General features: G+C 34.3%; 2 protein-coding genes across 3 annotated transcripts; both read left to right on the forward strand.

Annotated features, from left to right (window-relative positions):
* The first annotated feature begins 166 nt into the window (after positions 1-166).
* On the forward strand, positions 167-4,148 carry LOC107001756 (sec-independent protein translocase protein TatB-like). Of its 2 annotated transcripts, none has more exons than XM_015199734.1 (7): positions 167-451; positions 964-1,085; positions 1,404-1,542; positions 1,621-1,721; positions 1,806-1,998; positions 3,439-3,552; positions 3,720-4,148. In XM_015199734.1, the coding sequence occupies exons 1-6, from the start codon at positions 391-393 to the stop codon at positions 3,546-3,548; spliced, it is 726 nt and encodes a 241-aa protein (XP_015055220.1). In that variant the 5' UTR covers positions 167-390; the 3' UTR covers positions 3,549-3,552; positions 3,720-4,148. The 2 variants fall into 2 exon arrangements, with proteins under 2 accessions (XP_015055220.1, XP_015055227.1); XM_015199741.1 differs by having other exon boundaries at positions 1,621-1,700.
* Positions 4,149-5,562: 1,414 nt separating this feature from the next.
* On the forward strand, positions 5,563-11,433 carry LOC107001745 (tryptophan synthase alpha chain). Its single transcript, XM_015199723.2, has 9 exons — positions 5,563-5,876; positions 6,315-6,461; positions 6,553-6,618; positions 6,826-6,934; positions 7,870-7,946; positions 8,633-8,710; positions 9,274-9,351; positions 10,925-10,984; positions 11,077-11,433. The coding sequence occupies exons 1-9, from the start codon at positions 5,688-5,690 to the stop codon at positions 11,209-11,211; spliced, it is 939 nt and encodes a 312-aa protein (XP_015055209.1). The 5' UTR covers positions 5,563-5,687; the 3' UTR covers positions 11,212-11,433.
* The last annotated feature ends 1,039 nt before the right edge of the window (positions 11,434-12,472 follow it).

Raw genomic sequence — 12,472 nt, forward strand, 5'->3', positions numbered from 1 at the left:
CGATAAAATAACAAAGAAAAAATAATATTAAAATTGACAAATAAAAATAAAATCAAAATAAAAATAAAAATTATCTGTTTTAGAAAATTGTATGAAGTAAAAATAAAATGAAACAAGTTATAATTATTGCTAAAGTTATGTCCTGTTACAAATATATGGCTTTTTGGATGAGTAAAATGTAAATTAATGAAATTTCTCTACAATATCATTTTTGGAAAGTTGATCGCTTTCAATTTTCTTCTTTCCTTTTTCGTTTCCAGTGCCGCCCGGCCCGGCTGTCGGACTACTTCTCCGATCAAATTTCCGATAAGAGTCATTGATTTAAATCTTTTATTGCGGTGGTCTTCAAACATATGACTGAAACAAAGTGAAAAAGAAAATAAAGAAGAGATGCTTGGAATTTCATATGGAGAGCATTTTCTCTTGCTTGGCGCTACTGCTGCTCTTATTGGTACTTTTCCCCCTCATTTGGGTTTTCCAGAATATTATGCTGCGGCTTTAAAATCGAATTTAGACGTCAATTTGACCATTTTTAGGGTGATATCTTCACGTAATTTCTTTAAATTTTGAAAAACATTTGTAGGTGATAATTAAAGTAGATTACTAATTATCTATTGAGTGATTAAATTTTGATAGCAAGGGTATGCAAACCATCAATTATGCTTCAGTTTCAAACTAGTTGAACTTGACTATATAAGTGTCCTGTATCAGTTTTGCTTACTCAGTCTCAGACCTCATTTCATTTGATGTGCAGTATGAATAAGTTGATTTTTAAAAGTCTCTTAAGTGACCTTAGAATTGACAGTTTAAGAAGGTATTGGTTGCTATAGTTGTATTATGGAATTAATCACTTTGTTCGTTGTAATTGCTACCCGTGGTTGTTAATTTCTGCAAATTTTAATGGGAAGTATCTTGTTCTTTATGGGTTTGACATTTTCTTAATAAAATAAATTGTGAATTTAGGACCTAAAGATCTGCCAATCATAGCACGAACAGCAGGCAGATTTGTTGGGCGTGCAATTGGTTATGTTCAATTAGCCCGTGGTCAGTTTGAAAGTGTCATGCAGCAGTCGCAAGCTCGCCAGGTTTCTTACTGCCTGAATCTTCCCAACTTTCTTTTTTGTTTTTAAGCTTTCCTAGTGTTAGAATGCATTGGTATGACTAGCTAAAACTTCTATGCTGCTTCATAAATTTCAATTTGCAATGACGACATGTGTTTCGTGTCTATGTAGAGGTTTTCTCTTTCTCTTTTAAAAGTTGAGTTTTTTGCTTCATAACTTAAACTGATAAGGACTTTGTTGTTGCTCTTAAGCTTATTGGCTAAATTATGCTTTGTATCAGAATTGCTTGAAATGAGATGTAACCACTTATTCTTTTGTCCTTCATCTCAAGTTGTTTATCAGGTTCATAAGGAACTGCAAGATACCATGGCTCAACTGGAAGCCATACGTCATGAAATTCAGACAATTTCTTTTATGAATCCTGGTCCATTGACATCGAGGCTTGTAGACAGCATCAACACAACAACTGCAAATAGTGCTGGTATTTCTTTATTTTTGACTGACATGATTGATTATAGGCTTTTCTTTACTAGTTTCTCATTTGTTCTTCTTTTAACAGTTGAAAATGGATCTCGAAAATCTGATGAAGAGAGCATCATTGTTGAAAAGGGACGTCAAATATCCGAGAAGGAGCGTACGGTAGTAACTGTCACACCTGAGGTTTTGTGGTTTCCATGACTATTATTTTCATTATCTTTTCCTTGCTTTTCAAATGGAAATATTTATATGATTAATAATTATCAGGATCATCGTTCAAGGAGAGCTTTGACCGACATGCACAGCCAAGCCGCTGCATATGCTAGATTGGCTGAAACGACACCTTTGAAATCCATTTCTGTAGATAATGAAGGTCTGAGAGAGCTGACTGATGAATCTGGCAATATTATTGTGCTCCCCGTCTCTGCAGAGAGTGCAGGGTTGTTGCCAAAACGTAATTGTAAGGAACCATTTTTGAGATTCTGATTGCCTAATGCTTCTTTTTAGTATATGCCCAGTTGGTCCTATTATCCTGCATACAGAATAGTTTTCTGCTCTTTGGTTTATGTACTTGCTACACCATAAGACTTGAAAATGATGTGCATTTCTAAAGGTTCTAGACAGAATCTTTGCAGAAATTTTATTGGCGTGAATTATCTTACAACTGCTGGTTTTGTCTGCTGTTGCCATTTGCTGTCTACTGAAAAGATATGTTTAAAGATGCTGTAAAATTAAACAATCTCTAAGATATGAAGTCTGCTGTACAATGATGGTACTGCCCCAAATTCTGATATTTAAAATAAAAATTACAGCCAAGTTGACATATTTACAATATATGGTTCAATATTATCTGATTCTAGTGGAACTTGTTGCTAACTTTGCTAGAGATGGCGGTAGTGACAAGGAACTGCCCTCCTCCTTGCAGAAGCTAAGGTTCTGATTTGGAACTTTAGGATTAGGGGTCACATTAGATCCATTACTCCTACCTTGTCGCTGATATCTTCATTTTTAATCTTATCTTTACTAGTAATTATTTGAAATACTTGAACTAATGTCCTTCCGAAGGTACAAGTAAAATTGGATGAGATCAGTATTGCGGTCTTTGACTTGGTATTGCTGAAGTGAGGATGTCTTAGAAGAAGGAGATTAGGTGTGGTTAGATTAAGTCACTCCAAAAAGTTCAAGTTATTGTGATCAGAATTAGAATTAGCCGAAAGCACATTCCAATGGCCATTTCTGCATCACAACTCATGTTGTCTTATATGTGATGGGTGATAAGGTGGCAGCTGTCATATGTATGTCAATCTGTCATATTGTTTGAATGGGTTTCCGATTGAGTTGATGTTCTGACATCCCAAATCGAGGTGGCTCTAAACTCGGCTTGCGTACCTCTCTTGTTACAGAGAGAGGAGAGGGGCGGTGAAGCCTTGATTCGAGCTAGAAATCTCGCTAGAGAACTAGCCATATCGATCTAGATGGTGTAAATACTAGCTTGTGCGCACCCTGAGTATTCCACCAGCTACCTCCTATCTTCCAACAACATAGATATTAGGTAACTCTTCCTACCAAGGATTAGATATAGACAAATGGAAAGAAATCACCTAATATTTTTTGCCTATGTTGGTTGTGACAATCTTATTCTGCAAAACTAGATATTGGGTTTCCTAGAAAGAAGAAGAATCAGACTTGCGACTGCCCCCCAAAACCTACCATGCGAATAAGCCCATCGATCCAGATGGGATAGTTTGTTTTTACATATGCATTTTAGCTGCAAAATGAAGAGTGAAATTTTCTTGACAATCAACTTCAATCTCCCACCCATGCTCTGTGCGCATACAACAGTTTGTTTAATAATTTGTTGAGATTTATCTTCTTTTGTTAATAGTTTTGGTTCTTCCAGATGGAGCAAAGGGGTCTGACATTATGTTAGAAGCGATACTGGAGGCAGAAGTGGCAAATAATGCCAAAGAGTTCTTCTCGCAGCCACCAAACCAAGTAAAAAGTGAATGAAGAGGTTATATTTCCTTCCCTCTGCAAGAATAATGATTGCTTTTTATTCACGAGTACACACATATAGTTCAACACAGTCTAATTAACTAACATGTATGGGCATTATGTCTTTGCAGTTATGTGAAAATTAACTTAGGTATGATCTTTGATATGTGTATGCTCTTATTCCAGGCACATCTGAAGAAGATTTGCGCCATTAGAGGTCAGAAATCAGCTTCATGCAAAGGGAGCCTGATGAAAGATTGCTAAAGACTCAATGAATTTAGCCCATTCGAGTCTCTTGTTGTGGTTTTGGAGCCATGATACCTCGTTTGTTCAGATATCATAGGCATCTAAAGAACATATGACCCGTGTTGCCACAAGGAAAACTACTAATATTGTTTGACAAATGGTTTTCTGCAACCAGTTCTACCTATTTCTTAACCTTCTAATCGTCCCGTGTTGGCAGATGCTTGGATTTTTGGAGTTCTTTCATGTTTGTAATAATTTCTGAACTTCACTTCTCTTATCCGGCCAAGCTGTATATGTACAATTGCAGATGAACTTCTTTGCATAATTGGCAGAAAACTGTTGAAGTAATATAGTAGTGTAATTCCTTAATACTAGTGTCAGGTATAACAGTTAGGTGGTGTAAATAATCGAAGGTCAAAAACTGAAAAAGAATGGCTAAGAGTTCTGTTATAGAAAACTACAGAAGTTTGTTATTTATCACTTTATGATCAAATCATGGCTGTTGATGGTCAATAGCGGTGGAGACTAAGGCTAAGCACTAAACAGTCATTGTATTGACTTTCGAAAATTGGTCAAAATGATCATAAAAAAACATATTAATGAGATTTCACTAAATTTTCAGCTTTCCAATGGCCATGATAAATTTTCTCCACATAATATCTTCAGAATTCTAGGATATCAGGCTGCATTCAATACAAAATACAATTTCATAAATTGTTAGAAAATGAAGAGGACATGTTGAATGTAAAATGATATTATATTTCTTTTGTTCCTAATTATTTATTCAATTTTTCTTTTTTTTTTACTTGTTTATCATAATTAGAAGGGGTAAAATAATAAACTTAAAGGATGGTTTGGTTTGAATTCAAGTTATGATGCGATTAATTATGATTAGATTAGTTATGATGGAATAAGTTGTGATGAGATTATTATTTGTTGAGTGTTTAGTTTGTTGTATTCAAAATAATAAATTTTAAGAACAATTTATTCGTTACAAAAATACCCTTTGTGAATATAAAAAGTGAAGTAACAAAAAGGTTGAAAGAGACATTTTTGTTATTTACCTATTTTATCTCGAGATAAGTTATCCCGAGATAACTATACCATCTAAAGGGAGAGAGAACTTATCCTGATACTAATTATTAATCTCGAAATAAGTTATCTTGAACTTGTCAACCAAACAACAAATTAAATGATACTGTAATATAATCTCAGGACTATTTTGTATTATCGTTCGCACCACACAACCCCTAACACTCTGTTTGGATCGTTGTTACCATTGTATTGTATTGTATCGTTACTATACCTACAATGTTTGTTTTGATTATTACTTAAATGTATTGTATTGTATTGTTAAATTTCATTGTTACGTGACAATGAAAACCCCCATTTTATGGAACAAGCGATTTGGTGTGTTCCCATTGTTATTTAATTTTTTTTCAATTATATCTTTACATAATATTTCAAAATACTATTTTACTTTTACTTTATATTATTTAATTTTATTCAAACCTTTTACCCTAGAATAATTAAAGATATTTTAGTAAATTTATAAATTACAATACAGTACGATACAATCAAATAAAATAATTAAAATGTTATTAAACAACAACAAACAATACAATCTATTCAAATATTATATATATCATATAACAGGATATAATACAATATAATACATTATGAAACAATGGATAACAATGATCCAACGGAGTGTAAGTAATTAATAAGTAACAACCTTAATGGAGTTGCACCCCAAAAATATAAGGGGCTGAAGTGCAAATAGACAATTTTGCCTTACCCCTCAACGTCTTTTCATTCTTACACTACAGTTAGGCCGTATCTTACACCGAGTCCCAGTGCGTCGCCGCTTTTTCTCCATTTTCAAGTACTAGAAGGTTCGGTGATGGTATGGCATCTTTTCTGAAAGCAACCCACTTTATTCACTCCAGTAACAACCATCAAAATCATCCATTTTCTCAGTCCTATACCCAAACAATCAAAATTTCAACTTCTCGCAAACCTCTAATGGCTGCCCTCAGCGCCACAGCAACAGTTGGACTTTCTGAGACTTTCACTCGATTGAAGGAACAAGGCAAGGTATCACATTCCACTCCTCATTCTTCTTCTTTCCTCGCTAAAAAAAAAGGTTCCCCCTTATCTTACTATCACTTTTATTTGTATTTCTTTTACCATATTAGTTTTAGAAGATTAATTAATGTGGGTATTGATCAGAATTTGGTGAAATGATTGGATAATGATGGAAAACGTGTAATTCATACAGAAATTTTCTCTTCTTGTGTGTGATTTAGTTTCCTTTGGGAAAGATTTTATATGGAACTATGAAATTTATTGATTAGGGCAGTTTATCCCAAAAAAATCCAACTTTTGTTTTATAGAGGTCGAATTTCTATTTTGAACATTGATTTAGTGGAGAGTAACAATCACGTGGAATGTTTTCATGTTTTTTCACAATGATCGACTATAGCTTTATTATCTATGATTTTTTGAATGAAACTCACTTTCTTTGTTGCAAAGGTGGCACTTATTCCATACATCACTGCTGGAGATCCTGACCTGGCAACAACTGCAGAAGCACTGAAAGTGCTGGATAGATGTGGTTCAGATATCATAGAACTAGGAGTACCTTACTCTGATCCATTGGCTGATGGACCAGTCATCCAGGTTTTTTATAAAGGAATTAGCGCATGTTAGTCCTAATTTTTGTCCTTTACTTCTTGTATTCTCATTTTTCTTTACTTAACTGTCTTCTCAGGCTGCTGCTTCACGATCACTGACTAAAGGAACCAACTTTGCCAAAGTTATATCAATGTTGGAAGATGTAAAACCATAGCCCCTGTTAACTCTATAGTGCAGTTGTAGGGTCTAAAACACTGTACTGAACTCACTTTATTAATGAGCCCACATGACTTATGAAGCTTTTGATTTGCTTAACTTCTGTTTTTTGCTCCAGTTTCTTTGTTTATTTTGGCCTATGATGTCAAATGTCCTATATGAAATTTTAACCTCTTTCCCCAACATTTGGCAGGTTGTTCCTCAGTTGTCCTGTCCTATTGCTTTGTTCACCTATTATAATCCAATACTTAAGCGCGGTACTGAGAAGTTCATGGCCACTGTAAGGGATACTGGTGTACACGGTAATCTTTAGTTCAATGTTAAAATTATTAGTGCTACAATGTTTCTTACCAAAAGATATGCATTGCCCAAATAACATGAAACATTCAATGACTCTTCATGTATGCCTTTCTTTCCATTGTGAATTCAAACTTCTACTGGCATGGAGTTGCCCTTGGGATATGGCGTCTTATATTGGTTCTTTACCGTTTAATATTTCAACTTAGTGCATGAAGGCCGGATTAATCTTCTATCACAACGCATAACCTGCATTAGTTTCAGCGGGATACTTAGGCCATAAAAGGAGATGGACGGTACTAGATTTTCTAGCATATGAAGGATCTGTGAACTGGTGACCATTACTTTATAATTCTCTTCTGCAGTGGAGTAGTTCTTTTTATGCTTCTGACCAGTGTTGTCAAAGACGCACTTTAGTGCTGAAGTGATGCGCAAAACATGTTGAGTGCTCTGCCTCGCTTAATGGGCGCTTCAATTTCGTCATAAAGGCTCTGTCGCTAGTTTTCCTTGCCAATGAGTGTATTCCTGAAGAGGCAACTCTAAACAATTGATATTTCATTCTCAACTCTATTCCTGACTGGGTCTTTGAAAAAAAAATTCAATTTCTTTGTCCATGTAAGTTATTCATGCTTAAAATTATTAGTCTTGAACTACACCATACATATTTGTGGCCTTTCTCTGCTTGGAACCATTTTTCCTATAAGCATTCATGTGTGTGCAGGTCTCAAATCATGAATTGGTTTTGATTGGTGTGTATCAATGTATATTAGTTTTACCTGGAAACAATTGCAGATCTGCATTGGTTGAGTTCCTAATAATTGTTGCATTTTCAATTGGTGCTGATAATGAAGTCTTCTTTCATACCATTGACCTACCCTGATTTGTACATCATTCTGAATTGTCATGTCTCATGGTTATAGATAATTCTGTGTTTTTCCAGGACTTGTTGTTCCAGATGTTCCTCTAGAGGAAACTGAAATGTTGAGAAAGGAAGCTGCTAGGCATAATATTGAATTGGTTAGTTTTTGTGCCAAATATCTATTTTAATTTTCAACTCACCTGAGATGCCCCTTTGGACTTCGGTTTTGGCTCATCATTTTCTTGATTAATCTGTTTAAAGAAGCAAATCATTTACCTCAAGTATGCAGTAAGTTTCATCCTGCTATATCTCCTTCATGATAAGGTAGCAATTTGCTTACTCTGTATTCCACTCTGAGACAGGAGCAAGTGCTTGTCTGTGATTTGCTTATGCACTTCCTTACATGTGTTTAGGAAAATAGCATGCAATGATTTACTTGAAGAAACATTCAACAATCTGAATCTATGCATCTGATGTTTTTGGAATTTAGAAGCGTTGACATTTTCAATCAAATTTATGAGACTCTTCTATGTTTTATGTTGCATGATTCTTGGAGTACATAGGATTATGTACTTGTAATTTTGTTGTTGTAGAGAGTGGACTTTATATCTATATTGATGATATATATTAAAAGGAATGATCCACATTTCAACGGGTTCATCCAAACTTACAAGCAATTTTGTTTCATTGATTCTTCTTCTCTTGTTTTTATTTCACGTCTTCTTGTGTGCTTATGTATAGTGATCTCTATGTGAATGCTTACTGATATTTCTAGACTTGTTTTCTTGTTTGGCTTGACCGTATAGTAAGATCATTCACTTGCTTAATTTGCCTTCTGCTTTAGGTATTGCTTACAACACCAACTACTCCAAAAATTCGCATGAAAGCGATAACTGAAGCTTCAGAAGGATTCGTGTATCTTGTAAGATATTCTCCTCCTCTTTAAAATAAAGCATCTTTACCATTACTACTTTTGCTAACCAAAAGGAGTAGCAACATTTTGAGATTTTGTTATATGTCCTATCCTCCCTTTTTGTTTCCTGGGTTTCAAGTGTAATTTATTTGACTTACATTTATACACACGTGGTAGTATTAGTCCAGATTCTCATTAGTCGGTGGACACTTGCTGACTTGCATATCAAAGCTCCTTTATTTCTATCCCTATACCATGTGTATGTACTATTATTATGATTTTTGCTTCAGTGTTAATAAAAATATATATGTAGTAAGGTAAATATGAATTTAGCTAGTCAATTACAAACAACGGATTGAACAGCATGACATAAATGTTACTTTTAGCAGGAGAAAATTTTTCTGAAGAGCTTTAGATCAAACTTCCTGATCTATATAGTTTCAGCTTTAAAATTTACCAGGGATCTTTTATTGTATCTTTTCCTTGTTCACTTGTGATACACTGGTGTAGATGCTAATTTCTTAATTTTACTTCTTACAAGTAAAAGTTAATATGTAGTCTTTAACTTGCAGGTAAGTGCAGTCGGAGTTACTGGAGCTCGTGCATCTGTGAGTTCTAAGGTTCAGTCTCTCCTGCTAGACATTAAAGAGGTGTGTTTTAAGCTTCTTATATTTCCCTCATTGAGCCTTCATATCCTTAATGCCTAAGCTGATATATCTTAAACTCTAATATACTCTGCGATGGGCTTCAAAGTTGGAGTGGTATATTGTGCAAAAATACAACTCTCAGCATGCTAAACCTTCCCTCAAATTATGCCAAGAACAATGACGAAAATTCGAACTCTTAATTTATCCGGGCATTGAGCTTCACTACCTTTTCTGAACTTCAGATATTTGCCTCTCTTTTCTTTCTTCTGTTATTCCATCCAAATGATCAGGATGTGCTAACATTCAATTAGAATCCACAAATCCATCTTTGGACTCTTTAAGTGTCAGTTGAGGGGCTACATATTTAAGGGATAATTATAGAGACCTCCCCTCTAGCTTAACTTTGCTACTCTAACCTCCCTTGTGGTTTAGGATATTATGTGTGCGTCCCTTATTTTATTTTTCAATTATTATTGATATCTATATATACTAACATAAAACATTTACATTATGGAAAAGTTAACCTTACTAATATAAATCTCTTTTATTTGACTCAAAGATAAATATTTTATAGGTCAATAAATTAAAATTAGTATACGGTCAGTTCCTCCAAACTACCTGCACTATCTGTAACACCATCCATCTTGATACCATCAGCGCCGTACGCCATTTTTATCCCCTCAAATAGCCCATCCCAATTTTGAATTGCTCATTTTTCACAAACAAAAGAACAGACTTCATACGCTCACACGTACTCACACCAACTTCATTTTCAGAAACCATCAACTTCTTTGTTATTTGACTATTTGTACCCAAGCAAATGACTATACAAAGAAAAGACCAAAAAAGGAGAAGGATAAATCATTACTTCTTTGATTTGCTTGTTTATCTTCCACCTGCACAAGAGGAGTTCTCCATTGCATCTTGACCTCTTCCATCCTCATAACCCATGATCTTGTTTTCATGTAATCCGCTCCATCATGCCTCGACTTGAGGCACCATACGAATCCCCTCTCCGTCAATTCATTAATTAACCGTATGAATATTAAAGAAAAGGTTTAAAATAATGGTGAACTTGTCCTATTGTATTTTATGTGTATATTAGTAAGTAGTTGAAAAGAAAATTGTTATAGAGAAGTCAAAATAAGGGGAGCTAGGTGTAATATACCTAAACCACAAGAGAGGTTAGTGTTACAAAACTTAACCTGGGGAAGGTCTCTAAAATTATCCCTTAAGTACACGACTTTGTACTATCTTATGTTGATAACATATGAGAACAAATTTAAGGTCACAAGGCTTGGTGGATTTATAAAAAAAGAACACATATTTTTGTCTGCTGTTTCGTACAATGGCACATTCACGACCATTGGATTCCATAATGTGTGTCAGGCCACTTGGTAAGTAAGTCGATCAACTATAGTTGCTTTGGTTATCATTTTCACCAGGCACGTGTGTAATTATAAAATGTGCTTTGAGCTCGTATGAGTTTCTTACTCTTATTTGTACTCCCAAGTTTCAAGTACTAAATTATTAGACCTGTAGGGAACTTCTCCTGTGCTAATCCATTTTTTGACAGGCAACGTCTAAACCAGTGGCAGTCGGATTTGGCATTTCAAAACCGGAACATGTTAAGCAGGTCAGTTTATCAATGCCTTGAGCAAGGTGACAGAGAGGTGAGAAATGGTTTTTTTTTACAGTAAACTGATTTGCATTAATCATGTATTGCAGGTGGCGGAATGGGGAGCTGATGGCGTCATTGTTGGTAGTGCAATGGTAAGAATATTAGGTGAGGCAAAATCGCCGGAAGAAGGCTTGAAGGAATTAGAGGTCTTCACCACATCTTTAAAGTCTGCACTCTCTTGATCAGTGGTAGCATTGATGATTTTGTTTTCTCAAAGTTTCGGCCACCTCAATTTTTAAACCTCAGCTCTTAGAAGCAAGTGGATCTTGAAATAGATTTGTCTGATTTAAGCTTTAGAGTTGGACATTCATACTCTAGCTTGTATTAGATGCAAAATTGTTTTCTATGGTTATTTACCTTAATCAGAGGTCCTGAGATTGAACTTTTTAAAATAATTTTTTTTCCTTTTGTTGTTGAAAATGCCTCCTCTGAAAAAAAGTTCTATAATTTGAATCTAATGAGATTAAATGCGAATAATGCAATCTCTTCAGTTTTGAATCATTCTTTATTAGGTTGAACATTCCTTTTTTTTTGTAAGTAGACAGAACTGCACTTAAAAGTGGACCTCATTTTGTTACCGTATTTGAGCAAATGCAATAATGACTTTCGGTACTAATAAAGAATATTAATGAAGAAAATGAATGGATGATTAGTCCATGCACAAAAGATAATGAAGAGAGTGATTTAATTTCCTGTTTGAAAGAAAACAAAGAAAGAGAAGATGGAGAGGTTTCAAAAAAAAAAAATCAATAATTAGAAAATTAACGTAAAAATCAATTTTTGAGGAAAAAAAAAGAATATAAATAGTAATGTTATCAGTGCACATAAAGTGCTCGTCACATCACAGAATGCTCACCCAAAAGGCAGAGGTTGTAGCGACTGCGAGTTATCTTCAGGTTAAAAAAAAATATGTTATGTTAGCTCACTTTTTATTACCTAACTTTTATATTATATTAATTAGCTAAACATATTCCAGCAATGAGCTCCAATATAGATGGAAATATTTCACCACCCTAAGTATATGTACATTTTAACGTGATAGAATGAGAAGTAAAATTTTATGTACAAACAATTTTCAAATAAAGTTGATTTGTGATTTTGGTAAAGTAATCTCTTCATAACTATCTTGGTGTATTATTCATCCATAACAATTCTTATATTATAATTTGTGCATGATTAGACCAAAAAAAAATTCATATTTTCAAATAACAAACTTCACTGATTTTTTTCGTGTAGTGCATTTCATCCACCATCTTCTTCCTTTAAAAAGTTCATTTTTTTCCCAACGCGATCGAAATAATTATCTACCTCAAAAATATATACCCAAAATTTGACTTAATTAACAATATGTACTTTACTAAGAAATGTCTCTTTATGTTTTAGGGCAAATATGATTTGCATGTTAACACATCCATACAATAAACCTTTTTTTGTTGTGAAAGA

The sequence above is a fragment of the Solanum pennellii genome, chromosome 1, assembly GCF_001406875.1.
Source record: "Solanum pennellii chromosome 1, SPENNV200".
Classification (NCBI taxonomy): domain Eukaryota; kingdom Viridiplantae; phylum Streptophyta; class Magnoliopsida; order Solanales; family Solanaceae; genus Solanum; species Solanum pennellii.